Genomic DNA, 18,734 nt, shown 5'->3' on the forward strand with positions numbered 1-18,734 from the left:
CTAGTCTTTATCTCAGAACTCCTGGGATTCTGAGCAATAGGATTCTTCCAGTGTGGAGAACCACAGAGTACTCTCTTGCACTCTTTTAAGGAAAGACACACCTGTTTACTATCTCAGCTGGTTGCAACAGCACCATGTTCATGGTCTTTAAACTGATTTCAAGGAACCTCTATAAATGCTTGAGAATCTGAAAAGAGATGACCACATTGCCAAAGGATTTCAAGGTTGGCCCCCTGGGTAAAGGATATTTGTCAGCAGCTCACCCTGGAATAATGTTATGGATCCATCAATATATCTACCTTTTACTCCTACTTAAACATGAGAAATCAGTAACTCCCCAGCTCATTTAACCACCTGTATGTTGCCCACTGTCTTATTAAAAAAAAAAAAACAAAACAAAAAAACAACCCAATAACTAAGCAGCAAAACAATGTGAGCACAGCATTCACTTTCAGTAATGTTTGAAAATAATAAAAACCAGAGAGCTGAAGTGAGAATTCAAAACCTCAAAGCAATTTCAACCATACATACATGAGTAAGGAGAAGTTTATACATGATGCAACAGAAAAAATTACTCACTTTCTGAAATGCCAAAGCCTGTTTTAGTTCATTTTGTCTTTTATACCTGCTAAACGCATCAATGACTGAGAAATCATTTAATAAATTGCATTTTTTCAAATCCCATTTTAGCTATTTAAGCATTTTATTTCCCAGTATTGCAGGTCAGGTTCTACTCTAACATGCTAATCAGAAATAAAGTGCAAGCTGGATCAAAGGCTTTGTTCCTCAGAAAAGCAAAGATAGTCTCGAGATTAAAACAGAGACCTTGAAATTGAGGTGAAACTACAACCCTAAAGTTAATGCAAAACCTCCTGCTGACTCATGGGACTGTGAATTTTTCAGCATCACCATGAGACACCCAATAAATAACAGCTCTGCAGCCCCCCAATTCTGCAGGATCAGACAGATCAAACCTATGACAGGGCAGGTTTACTTCAACTGTCAAGGATGGCACAAATTAAATGTTGTTGTATTCAGGCTAGGCTGTTTTTTTACAAAAAAAAAAAAAAAAGCCAAGCAAAAGTGACTGCTTGGTTAGTTTGTATTTCTGTGATAGAAACAAGTTTTACAAGTCCAGTTAAAGGAATTACCCACAAAAATCCCTCCACTGTGATTTTGCATGGTTGGTTTCTTCCAGATGTCTCAAGTCCCTCATGCCACTCAAATCCAACAAGCTCTTGAGGCTACTTTCTCACTGCCTCTTGCTTAGTTTTTAAGTGACCACCAATTTAATGGCAGCACATCACAGATGGGCAGTGGACTGTGGCTAGCTTAGTTGGTAACTAATTAGCACAAATGCAAGATATTAGCTATCAGATGAGATCCAAAATAGAAGTATCCTTCCTTCAGAGGGCAAAGTTTAGTAGTGTTGGAGTGTTGGCAGGTTTAAGGTGTTGACAGTGCAATAACTTGTGAATACACATCTTTGGGGAGAGATGGGTGCTGTGCCTCAAGATGGAAGCAGGAAACAACAGGAAATGTGTCTCCCACCAGTGAAGGCAGAGCTGCACAAAGGAGGACCACACTCAGGGAGGAGGCCTTCCCAAATCCCAACTAGGGAAATAAGTGCAACGTGGGCCAACAACGTTATCTGTCATGCTTCATGCTCCCATTTTACGCAATTCCATATTCAGGGGAAATCCATACTCTGAATTATGTTTGTTTGCTTAAACAACTTCCCTGTTACTACATGAAGATGCAGAAAAGGGCAAGATAAATGATCCAGACTACTCAAGACAGATTCAAAGCCACTTGCTTTCAAAACAAACCCAAGAGGTTGCTCAACAAAATGCACTCCACGTGAATCACTGCAAACTTTAACAGGACATATAATTTCAGAAGATGTGAGCTTGCAGTGGGAACATTTAAAGGTAAACCCAAATGTGGACTTCAGGCACTGGTTTCCTCAGATGGGGCAAGATCAGCTCTGTCCTCAGTTCAGCTGCTGGGATCTTGGCTAAGGCTCCTGTAGTCTCATTTCAGAGGGCTATCAAAACCACAGGTGCTTTCTGAGCTTCTTTGTACTTCAGCATCCATATGCTATGAATGACAAAAGATAAAATATCCCAGGACTCAGAAGGAGTGATCATGCCCAGAAACACCTGATAAAATGAGTTGTGGCCATGAAGTTTTTCCCTTCTCAATTTGGAATTGAAATGAGAAATCAGAGAACTGTAATGTCAGAATCTTTCATCTCCTTCCAAATGTTGTCTTTTGTTATTATACAATTAGTCCTTCTTCTATATATTGTTGGGTGAAACTGAAATGGCTCTGACGAAGAGCTGCTACATCTTCACCCATGGCAGATTGATCACATTTGCAGTTATATCAGTCAACACCCAGTGACTCCATCTAAAGAGGATGATGGATTAGCCTTGCAGTCAACTATAATTAATACCTGGAAAAAAAAAAACCCTGTCAAGTCTTTGTTCAAATACGTGATAAACAGAATCTGGATCAACAAGGGACTTTCTGATGACGTCTGTTCATCATCAAGGAAGAAAAACACCATTAAGTGGAAGGTAAGACTCTCAGAGCAAGGATTGTTTCCTCAGCAGAAAATGTAAAATAAGAATTTCCTCCCAGCATTCACCCCACATGCACCTCTACACAAACGTGTTTTCCTGGGTTTTATTTGTCTTGCTATCAGAGACACTGAAGAACCAGTTTGTTTCTGCTTCATCAAGAACCAGTTTTTCCATCCTGAACCTTTTTCAATAAAGGCAGCAGAAGCCACTACTCTCCCTATCAACCCCAAAAATACCAGTAAGCAGCTTGCTCAGCTGGATCAAGCACTGAATTCTCTGTTCACCTGAGCTATCAGCAGCGTTTGGGACACATTCCACCACACTAAGCCAACACAGATGCCCTCTATTTCCCCTAGACATGCTATTTGGCACTGTCTGAGCAGATGACACCAGGCTATCTATCACAAGGCAAGGGCAAGACCTATCTGTGAGCAGTTAATCCATGGAACCAAGAGATGTGTACTTTCAGGTATGAATTTGGAGTGCTTGCAAACACCTTCAACCTTGCTTGCAGGTTGGAATGCAATGACTGCCAGCTCACCCCCCTTCTACAATGGCTGGTCACTAACTGGATTCAATCACCAGAAAAAGCCAAGCAATTTGGAAGGTCTAATCATGTACTGCCCACTGCAACTCTGTCCCAGGCAAGCAGGAGGGACTTCCATGGGATAGCAGCCCACTGGCTTGGTCCTGGCACGCATAGGCAAAGCCCAAGAACTGAAAAGAATGGGGAGAGAGGCTACTTGTGAAACACACCAATTGCTTCTGCACTGCAGAGAAGTGCTGGCCACAGCTCAGCCCTCCTTGTTTCTCTGCTCTGAATTGTGAGATATATCTGCTGGGGAACCAGGATAAAAAAACCCTGTCCTTAACTGAGCCAGCAATACACAGCAGAAACAAAGAAGCACCAGTTCTTATTCAACAGGTGTCAATAATAAACATGAGATGAAGAGAATGGTCAGCATTGGCCCAAGGCACTGGATTTGGTGGGGAATCAGATAAAGTCCTGACAGCTCTGCCACCAGCACACCATGTGAGCTTGGGCAACTGCTTCACCTCTTCGTACCATTCCCACCGTCTGGAAGGATGGAGCCAGCCTCCCCTCTGATACTTGCTCTGAGGCTAGCAGGTGAAAGAACAACTAACACTTCTGCTGTGTCACACAGCATCTCAAAATTAAAGCAAAAGACCTGTTTTTTACAGAGAAGTTTCTCAGCTTGCACGTCTGTGATAGATTTAATAGAAATCAAGGGTTAAGCTGTGTTTGTTTAGAAGAAAATCACTTGTACATCACTGGAGGTCTTGAATATCTGAGCTAGTGGCTGGAATACTTTCTCCAGCAAGAATAAAGTCATAACCCACTCTTGCATTACTGATGGTAAATTAATGCCAGAGCACCACTGTGCGGGGAGCTCCTTCCTGGCTGTGTTTGCCCAGACATCTGGCTGCAGTGACTCCCAGCACAATGCTCCACAGCCGAGCCCTGTGCTCCAGCATCCGACTCTCCCCTCCTGCCGGAGCCAGCTCGACCATTTCACCACCTGCTCCTGCTGGGACACAGCTGCTCGGCTCGAAAAGAACGATCGGAGAACGGCAGGACATGTGCAAGGACATCAATCCTACTCACACCCCTGGGAAGACTTCATTAAAATCCCAGGGCAAAAGACTAGATTCAGAGAGCTTTCCACTCAAAATCCTAATTTAATCAAATTATTTTAAAACCTCCTGGCAATGCAAACATCTCCATGCAAGCAGAGAGATGCTCAGCCAACACACATCCCCTCTATAACATGATCCCAGAACACCTCCATCCCACGTGGATCCTTGGTGCGTGTGCAAACTTCCCAACCTAAGCTGTAGCTGCTCCCGACCACAGTGGTGACATCTCATATTTTCCTGCCAAGCACCATGTTCCTCTGTGGTATTGCAGGGAAGACATGCTGAAAATCTTCCCTGCTTTTCTGACACACTTTTGTACAGGCATTTTGGGTCCTCCTGCAGGAGAGTACCGTTCCCCAGGAGGAAGCTACGGTCTCAGATGCTCGTTTTGATGTATTAACTGGGGCTATGCAAAAGACACAAAATCCCCAAAGGAAATTAATCTCCAAGTACATCCAACATTCCCCCAGCTGCCTTATGTATCACACAGCATAAGCAACTAACCATAATGATTGTATAGCACCTGCTGTCCCCATTCTGGGTTTCAGTGATGTCTCTTTAACCAGACATCAAAGAGAAGGAGCAGACAATGGTAGAATTGTGATAGGAAGTGAATAGTGAAAGCTCCTTGTCAGTCTGAGTTTCCATTTATCTCACAGCTCTGTACATGCTGCCCACCCTGCCCACCTCTGCTGGCATGTTCATGCACTTTTGCTGTAACTGCCTCTTTAGGGAGGTATCATAGCAGTTTTCAGGCTTTTATAGATGGGCCTTTTGGATTTTCTCTTGCACCAAAGCCAAGGTACCTATACCTATACCTTTCTCTTGCCCAGCCAGGTACCTATACCTCAACCTACCCTGATAGAACCAAATCTGAGATGAATTTGGTACCAACATCACATGCCATGTAATGAGCACCACAACTTTCTTTTTGAGACTGACCAAGAGATGCAGCCCCTGCTCCAGTCAGGGGCTGGAGAAAAACCATTTACTTCTCCCTTGAACAGTCCATGCACTCAGTGTGCAGGGGTAGCACATACAGCAGCCTTGGACAGAAAACTTAAGGATCACTCCAGGGAGTAGTCAAGCCAAGATGAACCTTTCAGCCCCAACAGCATTTTAAGACATAAATTCAGAACATGCTATTAAAGGAAACACCTCAGACTGAAGTCTGCACAACATTATAGCCCTTCTCTGCCCCATCTAAACATGTCTTCCAACCCTAAGTCTTCCATTCATATACTAATTAACTGTATTTTGCACACAATGACTGTTTAACCAGGGTAGAAATATTTATTACTTTCAAAAAGCAAGAATAAAAGACCTGAATGCTTACTATACAGATATCAGGCAGGAAATATCACAAAACAATTTCCTATAATTATTTCCAGCAGTTGCTCATATTGGAAAATTTTAATAATGAGGGTAATTAATTTCTGGTTCTTGAGATTTACAATTAAACAGCATTAGCAAGGACAACTGTCTAAAAATACATGTTTCTGTGCTATCCCATTAGACACAACCAAAGATGAAATTTCCCAACATAGAGTGTCACAGGCAGTGTCCTTCCTCCTCCTCACTTTCCATGTGTGAGTGGCTTGAATCAGCTTCTCAAAGCCATTTGCACCAAATAGGCAGACTAGGTTCTGAGGGCTTCAAAAACTATGCAGAGCTGGCTATTAAATCCTGTATGTCACATACCTGGGTAGTTTGGAGCTGGCATTCTGCACACATCTTGGTGTTTGGGACGCTTGTGCTTGTTTCCCTATGTTTCTTGAAGCTCTATTAAATGCTCTCTTACTTTAGCAGTACCACCAGTCTTAAATAAACAAAGCTATTCTCAAAGACCACTGATTTCCTTATCCTCAGCAGCCATGGGACAAGACCATGGGTCTCCAGTGTCCCAGAGCTACAACAATACAATTTTTACTACCTCTAAGTTACTCAAAACAATACAGACCCACAGGGAACAGCAAGCCTTGCTCACATGAAAAGACAATGGCATCATACACAAGTTGGGAGCAAGCAGAAGTGAGACCATTTCACTACCAATTCAACACTTAAATTTGTGTAACACTCTCACCTTTGCCATTTTTGTCCTTTTTTGCCTTCCCTTTTCCCACACACCTGCAAAGCTAAATGTCTGTTTTGCAGAAAACAGGGAGAAAAGCTATTCTAGCAAACAATTCAGTGCCATTAACTGGTACAATGCAAATGCACTTTGGGTTGTTCTCACAGGGAACTTTGGTCAATGCTGATGTTTTGAGCACCCAGGTGTAAGTGTGCTGGTAAAGGCAGAATCACTGGCACAACAAAAGGAAATGCTCAGCTCACAGAGAGTTGTCATAGAGACAGATCAGCATCCTGGGGTATTCTCATTTTAAAAAGGCACAGAAATCCTTTTTAACCTGTCTTCCTGTAGGCATCTGTCCTCATGATTCATTTATAAACTGCTGAGGCCAAAAGAGAACCATTTATCAGCACGTCTCCTCTAGGCAGGCTGGAGCTAAGAAGCTTTTCTGCAAACTTGATGGTTTTTGTTGAAAGCAAGTTTCTATCTGATTCTCTGGCTAGTGTTTCTAAAAGCTGTGGGCTGGGGAAGTGATCCAGCTTCAAAGTAACCTGGCCAGGAAAAAAAAAAAAAAAAAAGGAAAGCTGTGAGTTGTGCTCACTTTGCTTTTTAAACCAGGTCAGATCTCTGCTCCAATTTATAGACTGAGTACACCAGGAGCTGTGAGATGATAGCACAGGGGGGGCATTTCATGGTCCTGTGCAGGAAGGAGGTGTTGGGTGGGAGGGAAGACAATACTGTAAATACCTGAACATTTTCTCTTAGTCACATACAAGACTTCTTGCCTTTGCACCTAAAAGCTGCAGCTCTGAATGAGAAGGAAAAGAAATACATTAATCTCTCTCTGTGTGGACGAAGTTTCATAAGCTTCTTAGCTCTTGAAGGTGCAAAGTCTTTAAACCTTTAAAACTCAACTCAGCTGCTTTTTGGAACTAGGAAGCTGGCAGGCAGCACAGGAAACCATATTCTAGGGAAAAAGCCCCAGAAGGGGCCTATAGGGACAGCTGGATCCCCACGGAATGACAGATGCATGGCTCTGGTTGCAAACACAGTCCTCAGACCCAAGGTCCAATGCAGCAGGATTCCCTGCAATCCCAGCAGGATTCCCAGACCTCTGCAGAGGCATGAAAGGAACTGGGGAGTGGGGGAAAGAGTGGGTCACAGGTATGTAGGTTAAAGTCACGGCCAGGTTTAAACTAAAGCAAGAATTCAAAATTACACAGCCCCAAGAGATGCACATATTCTGACACTGAACCCACAAATCCTAAGCTTTCCAGACTGTGTACTATCTCTGTAATGTCTCATGGTCTTCTGTGTGACCCAGATATATAACTCCTAAGTTATTAAATTTTTTTTTAATCCGTTGAGTTATGGAGATTCCTGCTTCTAAAATTGCTGCTAAAAGATAAAACTATGGGCAAGCAGATGCTGCTCCACATTAGGTCATAAAAATTCAGCAGTGACATTCAAAGGTATTTGAATGGTCCCCAGCAGGACCAGCCTGACACTGCTGCATCCTACTGGAGCCATCCTGTGTCACATCCAAGGAGCTCCCTGGCCAGCCAGTATTTCTGCTGGTATAAAGATATGCCAATGAATGGCTTCATCTGAGAAATGTTCTTCATTTCGGGGAATAAATCCTAAACTACATGAATACTATGGGACAAATCAGTATCATTCCAAAAAGAAAACTGAGGCAGACAGGGAAAGCACCAGCCCAAAGCCACCACAGCCAGTGGCAAAGGAGGATGGGAGATTCTTTCTCCCAGGATTTTCTTAATACCAATAGGAAGCAGAGGAACACTTCACACTGAAAAATGGCAGGGTGGAAGTAAGCAAAATAAGTCATCACTGTTCCATCAGGAGTTACCCCATGGTAGAACTCTCAAACATAACACAATATATAGGAAGTGGGCTCACATCCCCTGGAAAAAAAAAAGCACAGGAGTCACCCATGCTCAGCCACCCCCTCCCTTAAGACTGTGAGATGATCATTTCCTTCACTCACAGATTTATTTGGAATCCGATAATTCATTGCCCCAAGCTTCCTGCTGGAGTTTGTCTTCCATTGTTCAAGATTTACATTACTCAACAGGAAATCAGTGAGAGGTCCAGTGATTAGAAAGGTGTGTTTCCCATTTGGACCCACCCTTGCTTGCTCACTTGGGGCTGGAAGTGGTACATGGCACACAGCTGCGCCCATGGGAACTCAGGGAACAGGGGGAGCAAGAGTAGAGGAATTTGTCCCCTTCTATTAAAGGACACAGATTGTTTTGTCCTGCCATATGCTACTGGCCACGTCCCCAGATCTGTCCCTCACACACTCTTCATACTCAGGCTTTGAAGCAACCACATCCTCCATGGGCTGGGGAGGGTGTACTTTATCAAAATAAAGCTATCAGGGCAGTACTTGACTCGACTAAGTGTGGTGAAAGTGTCCCTTGATCTAAAATATGCTTCCTTCTCAAAGACCATTACTTTGACATTCTTGCCAGGGGAGAGAGATTCTGCACAGTATAAAGTGCCACTTGTGAGATATAACTCAGTTTATCATGATGGTTGGGAACTAGGCTGAGCAGGAATCAATGGCCTCTGGTGCCCTTAGCTGTAGCTTTTAATCCCAATCTCACAAATGATGCTCCAATATGTTCTCTTTAATGGCTCCTCTGTAGGAGCACAGAGCAAAACAAAACACAGCTAATCTTTTATGAGCTATCACTGGAACAGGATGCTTCCCTGGCCAAATCCTCCCATTGAAAATGTCACAGCTGGTTTAAAACATATTTCCCCTGAGGTTAGTTTGATAACAGGTAACTCAACTCACAGGCACACAGCTAGCAGTCAGCACTACACTGTAACAGTGACTTGTGGAAGGCAGCTGGTGACCTTTCTGGGCCACAGCTCCCAGTCATCATGGACTCTTTTCCCAAGCCAGATACCTCCAAGGCTTCCCAGGCAGCTAATCTTGTGCAAAAGCTGTGATTTTTATGTTTCTCTAGCATTCAGGGTGTGCTTGGGAACAAAGGCCCAGTTTATTAGCCATTGTAGACTAAACCTCAAAGAAGGAAGTCTCTGTTCCAGAAGAGGTTAAGAGGTTTAAGAAAACTTCAAAGTGAAAGTTTGATTTCCAAAAATAATTTTCAAATTAATTTAGGGGGACCTTAAGCAAATGTCCTTGCTCCAAGCTCACTTACATGTGCTGAACCAGTCCTCCAAGACCTCCTACAACAGATGTAGGCAAGACAGCCTCAGACACTACACTGCCTACAGCAGAAGGTTTATCCTAAAATAAAAACTCCTCTGCTGAAACTCAAGATACAAATTTGTCATTCTGTCCATCTTAGACATGGGGGAAAGCACATTGTCTCTTCTTCACAGCAGCTCCACCAGAATGTTGGGGAAGGTCACAGATAGTAGACACTTCTTGCTCCTGGTGCTCTGCAATGATTTCTCTAAAATTAGACTTTCCTGCAACTGGAGACAACACTACAGTGCTGAGTAAAATGGAAGGGTTACAACATATGTCTTACATACAGTAGCCCTGTTTACACCACTCCTAGCTTCTTTCTCAGCAATATCCTTATGTTGACTCACCCTCCTTTTGCAAAATGAAACAATAGAGCTTCCTTATATTAAGAGGCTATTTTGTCTACTGCTCAGGAAGACCACTGGGTTCTACCAATGACTGGAACCTCCTATCCACAAAAACTATCAGAAACCACCTAAGAGCAGCTGAACATCATGCAAAAGTATTTTTTGCTGTGATAGCCTAAAATATCTGGATCTCCTTGTAAAATAGAAATGACACATACCACTACTGATACAAGATTATTTAAATCACCCCAGACAGAAAACCTCCCCACTAGCATTTTTTCCTCTGAAACACACCCAACACTTACAAGTATTAGCTTAGATAACATTTAGCCATTTTCCCAGCACAGAGAACTGCTATGAAAGCTGTGGAAAACAAGAATATTGCAAGCATAGAAAGAAATGTGGAGGATGAAATGTGCACTAATATCTGAACTGCATGATAATGAAGGACACTGTCATGATTTGTTTCACTCTATGAATTACTTACTCGGTCCAACAGGGTTTTAGGATTTTGAAAAATGCTGGAAAATGGATCACTCCTTAAAAACTAGGGATTTTTTTTCTTTTCATCCTACTTACTGCTTATGGTACATAATTTGATGCCGCTCTTAAGACAACATTGGCACTCAAACCTGACTTTCTATTCCAACCTTGATTTTACCCTTTGACTTTTTAGACTGGCCAGGAAATTCTTAGAGAGTACACAAGGTGAAATTGCTTTGGTGAAGCCTGAAGGGGCTGGACTTACTCCTTACCTGGTCTAAGTGCAGGGCACCCTCGGTGAAGCGCTGCTTGCGCAGGCGCTGCGCGACTCGATGCAGGTTCAGCACAGCCTCCTGGATCTCGGCTACCGAGTGCTCAGGTGAGACAGGGGGGAGCTCTTCAGGTGACAACACCTTCCCAGGGCTGTCAATCATGCTCTGTGCATGGTCATAGCTGAGCTTCACGCAGGAGCAGATGACCGTCCGCCCAAACCACTCCTCAAGGATCTGCAAAATTGCCAAGTGAAAATTGATCTGAGGACTCATTCTTCCAGTGCACAAAAGCTTGGGAAGTTCTACAAACACTGGGAGGGATGACAGCAGACTTCCCCTCTACCTGTGATCTCTGAGTGAAGATCTTGTCCTACTGAGACCTTCAGGCCTTTTGCTCATGCAGATTCTCTAGCATCTAGTAATCTGTATATGCAAGTAAGAGGTAGCAATATATTGTGCATACACATAGGAGACTGCTTGGATCCCCCTCCTCTACCTGACTTCCCTTCTCCACAGGGCTCCAAGAACTACAGACCATCTGGGACTTGAAACCAGTCTGTTGACTCACAGGTTATCAGGTGCAGGAGTGACAACAGGCAGATACACACATGCCAGAGAGGCTCTCCTGCCTAAAACACAGCAGAACAACTTAAAGTCTGGCCACCAGGGCACGAGGGGCTGGCCTTAAAATACTGTTTTCAGGAGTACTGCAGGAACCCAAATGTGTGACTAGCACTTGTCAAAGTGCCTGAGTAGGACTTCAGTGGGTCTGGAGGAGAGATGGACAGTCACTGACCCCTTGCTTCTCTGATCATGTTCATGGTTCTAGGTCCAAACTACTTTGGAATTGAGAGGAAAATATTCAATAAACTGCCTATAAAATTATTTTATTTTAAACCAGAAGCCACACCTATTGTGAACTCCCTAAAAGAATACCAGTGTAAAAGTAGGAATTCAGAATTATTTCCTAAAGCAGACAGGAAAACCTATTTTCAGCTGAGATATATAAGAGAATCAATGCACCAGCTCATCAAGACAGTGATAAAGTGCTGAGGGACATGGCCAGAAGGATCTTCACAAAAGCAAAGAGCATTGGTATGAGGGCTCTGGAGACAGATGCAGTTTGTGATAAGCGATTCAAAGCACAGGTGCTCAGAGAATGATTGAAGAATTGTAATTCTGCCTTAGCTGCCAGTGCCACCTTACCCCTTCATCAGCCCAACAGGGCAAAGTAAATTCTGCAAGTGACAGTGTCCAGGGAGAAGAACAAGCTCTCTGTGACAGCCTCATCAAGGACACTGCTTCAGAGACAAACCTTCCTCTTAATAGGAAGGGACTGATTCCCAAAATACCTTTGCTGCCTCCTTCCCTAATGCATCACAGATGTGCTTTATGACTCAGCAATTCAGAGCTCTGAAAGTCACAGGCTTTTAAGCTTATTTCTACTTTGAAAGTGCTTTAACAGCAGAGATGCAGCAAGTAGCATCTTGCAATGTAAAGTGCTCTGACCATCAGCTCATGGTTATTCTCTGTGTCTCCTCCTCTGTGCTGTGGAGAAAGAAAGGAAGAGAAAACAACAAAGCTGGACAGAGATGCTGTGACAGTGGTGAGTGGTGGCAGCAGCTGCTCTGTGTTTTGCTGCATCTGTTCAATGCAGTTCAGCTTCTTGTGGTGATGGGGGATGCATGTCCAGTAGGTCAGCAGCCCCTGCTTTGGAAACCCCACCAGGAGAATGGGCAAGCTCCCATGGGCTGGCCCGTGTACCATGGCTGAGGGATGGGCAAGGCACAGTGGAGGAGCAACATCTGGGGGTGGTGAGCTGGGACCAAGATATTACAATGAGTAGCCCACAAGATCAGTGTGCAAGGTCTCCCTCATCACAGCAAACCTGGTGCACCCAGAGTCCACACAGAGCACCAGCATCTAAAGGATTTCTAAAGTTATGATAAGGTTTTCCCAGCTCTGCCTGCTTTTGAGAAAAACCCATAGTCCTGAGCAACATCCTGTCCTCACTGTGAGTGCTCTCACGGCTCTCCACCAACAGCTGAGGTTCAAGGGCTGTGTTGGGGCCTTTGACTCACCTCCCTTTCACCCAGCAGACCGTGGGGGAGCATGTGATCCTGTTTGCACTGAGATACAGCTATACTAACACCTAGAAATACCAGCTTTCAGAAGAATGCCCTCCTGGGCAAAAGCCCTACAACCACTTTTCCTCTTGGAAAGAATAAATTCTTCTCCAGTCTTCACCTGACATCCACATCAAGTGACCTCGAGTAAGACTAACCCTGAAAGGCCTTGTAGGAGAAACCAGTTTGCTGAGATGGCCACAGGCAGTCTGCTCTCCCAGGGACAGCATGGCCACGGCCCAGACCACTCCAGAGGTCTGCTCCCTGAGCTGAATGCTACAGCTCCTCTATTTTCTCACTGGTCACACAGGGTTGGACTGAGCACTGCTTGAAACACAACGGATATATCGCATGGGACAAGAAACAAGATGTAATTAAAGGCTTATTTTAATTAAGACTTGACCTTTAGCTGTTCAAAGACAACTCAGAGTCAATAAAAGCTCTACCTAGTAGCTACTCTTAAAGGTCTCATGAGCAATCATGCTGTTGCTGCAGGAAGGGGAACACTTTTCACAGCAGACAAATACAACCCACCGCAGTGCCAGAGCAGGGGTTCACTGCAGAAATACAGAATCAGGACTGCAACTGTATTTTGCTAAAGCACAAAGATAGATTCAGCATCTTTTAGAGCAGCTAGGACAATAATAAGGAGGTAAATCTTTGTGAAAAATTACCAAATCGGCACAAGAAACACTGTCTACAGAAAGAGTTGGATATGAGCACGAGTTGTATATGTAACAACAACAGTTAAAAAAACCTCTGAGTACAAAAAGTGTATTTTGCACAGACTAAAGAGTGCTCTGGTACTGCCAGTCTTTAGCCCTCCCTGATTAGTAAGGGGACCCTGTGACCACCAGAGAGGAGATTTTAGGGTAACAAAGAGTGTGGGAGAGAAATAGGGAGAGAAATAGGGAGGGGAGTGGTGGCAGGCAGCTCAGTGCACCAATAGACAGCCTCCACAACTGCTCCCTGGAAACAACACATGCAGAGGGGATGGAGCCATGCCTTTGCTGAAGGGCTATCATGCTTTATTTGGATTGATGTCATTTGCAGCTCTGAAGAGGAATTAAACAGCCTGTTTACCAGAGAGGCCACAGAGGCAATACTGCCGCATTGCACAACTGCCTGCGAGCACGAGGCAAGCCTGGAGTCAGGGGCACATCTCATCCCACCCAAACCATTAGCTCTGAATTGCTGCTGGAGGTAAGACATTAAATGGTTGGGTGACCTGGCAAGAAGCAGGACATTCTCCATTCCTGAGATTCATACAAATATTCGTCCTTTCCCAACCATGTTGAGGGATTATTCCAGTTAGAAATTCCACAGTATGTCATCAGCGAGACAAGACACAGGAACAGTCCTACGTTTTTCACCTTTCCTAGCCACTCTATCTGAGTGTTGAGGGATGACATTTTTACCGCTACAAGAGTAGGGGTTGGCCACAAGGGAAGACTGATTAGCAGGATGACTGCCTGCTGCCTAAGGTACCTTGCCTTCCGGAGTCAACTTCCAAATCACAGAGAACGTCAGTCTGTCTCGCATGGGATTGAGACTGCAGAGCTCCTCACAGAGCAGCCTGGGAAGCATTGGGATCACCTGCAAGAGAAGAGGGCCTTGGTGAGACACAAGCTTTTAGTGTGGACAAGCTTCCCTGACCAGCTGGTAAAGAGAAAATGTGTTAAGCTGTCAGCATCATGTTCTCTGTGGCAGGAGTGGCCACGTCACAGCTCTGGGATGCACGCACCCATGCCAGAGCTGTATCACATGGCAGACAGCATGCTGGCATGGAATGAGGAAATAAACCAAATCCTCTGAAATGAGAGGATTTCAGACATGGCTAAGGCCCCCAACATCCACATCAGCCCCATCCCTCAATGAGACCAGAGGCAGTTTTAAGTCTCCAACCTGGGAATCATTCCCAGTGCTCCCCTCTGAAGAATGGAGTAAGCATCCTGGAGTAATTTGCATCCTTGGTTACGCAAACACTTCCACTGCAACTTTTAAGGTCACAAAGTTCGCTCTGTTTCCCACTTCTTTGGCACTGGGAAGAATGAGGAAGGGCACATCAGGAAATTTAATGTTGAAGAAACATGGTCCTGGCAGTCAGGAGCTGAAGAGGTTGGACTGGGGAACTGTGTTTCTTGCTTTCCCACTGAATACCACGTAACCAAGAAGCAAATGCAAGTCTGCTCTCTGTAAAGCATAAATTAAACCTCCCATGCAACACAGGAGCCATGCTTGGCTTCAGTAAAGATTGAACCATGCTTTACAGCACAGACAGGAACTTGCAGATACAGGTGAGATAAACAAAAGTACCTGTGTTATGACTATTGACCATGCTGTTTGCAAATGGGGAACAATTACTGTATTATACTCAAAATTTGAACAAAATTTATGTCAGCCAACATAAATTTCTGCAGGATTTTTTAACCCATGTCCTAATTCCTTACAACTATATTTCTGCTGCTGAACATTGAATTACCAAATCCCAAATTACTCACCTGACTACACCAACAAAGCTAAAGCTTTTGAGCATATTCATGCTAGAGCAAACCTGAGTAGCTCCAAGGGTTTCCACCATCCCTGAGTTATTTCCTAAGTGAAGTCTGTATTAAAGATAATCTTTAGCAGCTGCTTAATGAAGCAAAACTCATTATTTGAGTTTCACTTCTGACTTCCCTTCTCATTATTTACCTTTGTGAAGAAGTAATAACTGCCCTCAAAAAACCACTACGTTACTCCTCTAGTTTATTTTGAGTGACAACATGGAATGGTGCTTTTCAGAAAAACAGAGAGAAATGCTCTACTTGTGTGCCATAAAGTAATTTAGCTATTTAATAGAGTTTCCGTTTTGACGGCTCTGTGTGCCAGCCTGTAAATATAGGACCAGCAGGAAGCTGACTGGCATACAAATCCCAGCTCTTCCAAACTCTGACACCTATTTAGTGATTCCAGAGATAACTTTTTCTACCTGGAGGCAGGAGAACTACTGTTCTTCAAAACGATTGAAGTATGGAAAAACAGTCTCAGGTGCCTGTTTTCTCCTCAAGTGCACCCACTTTACACTTACCTTTTGCTTTGAAGGAAAGACTTAAAATATTTAATCATATTTGTGGTTTGGCACCAGAAATTGGCTATAAATCCCTTCTAACTGCGGTGCACACTAGTGCCAAAAGGTTAACTGTATGGTCTGGGGCTCTCAGGGTATCACACCATGAATCAGCAGCCCTGGTTCTCCTGGAAGGTCACAAGGGCACAGCTTATGATAAGCTGTTTCCCGCATCACAAAGGCCGCCAACTCTGTTATTGCAGTTGCGAACAGAATGTTAACAATACTGCTACATTCATAACTCACTGCCCCAGTACGTGAGCTTGCCCATGCTGCCTGGAAGGACCCACACCACAAGGGTATAGATTCAGTGTAAGTGATGCCAACCCACGTCAGAAAAGAGAGAAAATAGCTTTATAGACTCTCGGAAATCCCTGCCTGCCTAAGATCACCCATGACCACCTTAAGACCCCAAAGTTCAGGTCACAGTGAACAAAGTGCTGCTAATTTAATAAAAGCTCCCATGCCCTTTCCCACCCAAATTAAAAGCTGTTTTTCTCTCTCTCCCCAGTTCTGATCATTTGATAATGGTCTGTACTTACTGAATATTTGTGTGCCTTTGCACATCCTCTTTTCCTTCACATCTCCTGGAGCAATACCAGTTTGCTAGAAAAATGCCTACATGGAACACAAAAGCCCATGCTCGCTTTAAGTGTACTTGAGCAGGATTAATATCCGATTCAAGAGGCTGTAATTCAATGGAAGGGCTTTCAATGATGTGAAACATAAGCAAAGCTTTAACTCAGATCATAATTACAGCACTAAACACTCACCAAGCAATTAGCTGTAACAAATGTACTGTTAGGGAAGCATCAGCCTGTGTTACCTTTGTTTTACAGGAGAGAAACTTTAGGCAAAGTAACTTAACCTAAGCCATGGAGGAAGTCTCATGGCAGAGTAAGAATGCAATCAACCTTTTCCTGGGCTCAGCAAACACATACGTAACATAACCTGACCTTGCACTGAAGGTATTTCAATTTATTCTACCTTACTGAATTAAAAGAAACCTGTTTCCAGCACCACAACAGTCTTGGCTGACTGCCTCCTGCTTTAACATCACGATTCCTCTTCACCCTCTACATGGAGTATAAACCTACTGTCACAAGGCACAGGAGTTTAAGTTATAAATATACATTTCCTTTTTCCTTAACATGATACGGTCACCGCCTGAAAGGATTCCCAGTAACTGCAAGCCCAGCATTTAACATAGAAAGATGTCACAATTGTGTCACACTCAGAAAGCAAGATGTTCCAGGAGTGATCCCAGGGGCTGCCCAGAGGAACTCTGGCAACAGGATTATCTCCATCTCTTTCTGACAGAGACACAGGATGAGAGATTTCCCTAAGCACATCTTTAATGTCCAGATTTGCAGAATATCAGAGTTGTGTAAAATTGCCTTGAACAATCCAGAGGTTGCCTGGCACCTTTTTAATGCTCTGCCCTTCCCGTGACTGTCTGCCAAGAGCCAGCAGTGGCTGCCAGCTGTCCTGTGGAGTGCCAGGGCACACAGGAATTCAGTGAGCTGAAATTCTGCCGAGGGATAGCACCTCCAGTGGGAAGTGGTTTCCTTGGCAAATTGCTATGGATGTGCCGATGTTGGGGATCACATCATTCAGCTTGATTTTACTGCAGATGGAAATAAAGTCACCTGGGCTTATACATGGGTCATAAACCTGGAATAAGGGGTTTATAAATGTAGCTGAATCTAGAAATGCAGTTGGAGATGCCCAGCAGGGCTAGGCAAAAAAAAGTTTACAATGTAAAAATGGAGCTATACTCCTCAGGAAATCCTTTCTAATGAATGTGTTGTAGAAACCAGGGCTTGGGTGGTGAGAGCTTGTCTGGCTTTAACCCCCCTCTATCAGTCAGGCTAATAAAACATATCATCTCTCCCAACAAGCCTAGCAGTGCCCAAGAGATACTGGAAAGGGAACTTCTTTGAGTAGAAGGCTGATATCAATGCTAGCAGCTGCAAGTCTGCATTTCAAATCAAACCATAGACAGACAATCTCCCTATTTCCAAGTCCTAAATGCAAAGTCTTTAGCATTACCCTCGAGACTCAGCTGTCCAGCACTGCCTGACAGCCTGCTCCATGCTACTGGCTCTCCCTGCAGGCAGCTACACATCCCAGAAAGCCAAAGCAATGGCACCACTGGAAAACCGAAGTGAGAGAGGGCACTTCTGGGGCTGGGGGGATCCTACACACCATCATGCTGGCACTATAAAACAGATGGACCTGTGACCATGGCTGGTCACACTGCTTAGCAGCTGGCTCCTCTGCAAGGGAAGATCCAAATCGCTGCTTGTGAGAGCCCTGGGGTTTGTTTTGTTTTGTCTCTTCAATTAATGAAGCGCTTCCAGAAACCAAATGTGAGTTTCCAGTCTCAGACTTATTCCTAGGGAGCTGGGCAGGGAAGGGAGTGAGCACATGCATGCTGGGATGATAAAAGTTCTTGTTCCCTATAAAATCAGAAACATCTGCTGCAGCCAGGACTAACTCTCTGGCCAGGTTCAGAGCAGGTTAGCCCAGAACACCTCTGATCAGTGAACTCACTGTAGCAGCTTTTCAAGGAACAGAAGGGGAAAACTGGTCAGCCAACCAAAGGGAAAAAGGAACAAACTCTGGTCAAGCATAATCCCTTATCTTCACAAAGTTACATGGGCAGTTTTGCTCCCTTCAAACAATTTCAATCTGCTGGCATATGCTTTGGCTGCCCCTTAATTCTTGGCTCAGGTTGGTTATGACCACCACTGACTCCCAAGGTGATCCTTCTCCCACAGTCAATCCAATGGGGAGGGATTGTATTAACCAAGAGTTTCCACTAGAGCT

At 44.2% G+C, this 18,734-nt stretch overlaps 1 protein-coding gene and 1 long non-coding RNA gene across 2 annotated transcripts in view; one reads left to right on the plus strand and one right to left on the minus strand.

Moving 5' to 3' along the window:
- Nucleotides 1–18,734, minus strand: part of DIS3L2 (DIS3 like 3'-5' exoribonuclease 2) — a 182,270-nt gene that overhangs the window by 51,778 nt on the left and 111,758 nt on the right. Inside the window, exons 13-14 of the mRNA XM_053951730.1 lie at nt 14,282–14,389; nt 10,668–10,901 (exon numbers count right to left, since the gene is read on the minus strand). Coding sequence (XP_053807705.1) covers nt 10,668–10,901; nt 14,282–14,389 — 342 coding nt within the window. The remainder of the gene's footprint in view (nt 1–10,667; nt 10,902–14,281; nt 14,390–18,734) is intronic.
- LOC128792869 (uncharacterized) lies at nt 12,147–16,824 on the plus strand. The gene is made up of 3 exons (XR_008432583.1): nt 12,147–12,273; nt 13,847–13,996; nt 16,742–16,824. It is a non-coding gene; the product is annotated as an uncharacterized LOC128792869 (long non-coding RNA).

Source organism: Vidua chalybeata, chromosome 10 (assembly GCF_026979565.1).
Source record: "Vidua chalybeata isolate OUT-0048 chromosome 10, bVidCha1 merged haplotype, whole genome shotgun sequence".
Taxonomy (NCBI): domain Eukaryota; kingdom Metazoa; phylum Chordata; class Aves; order Passeriformes; family Viduidae; genus Vidua; species Vidua chalybeata.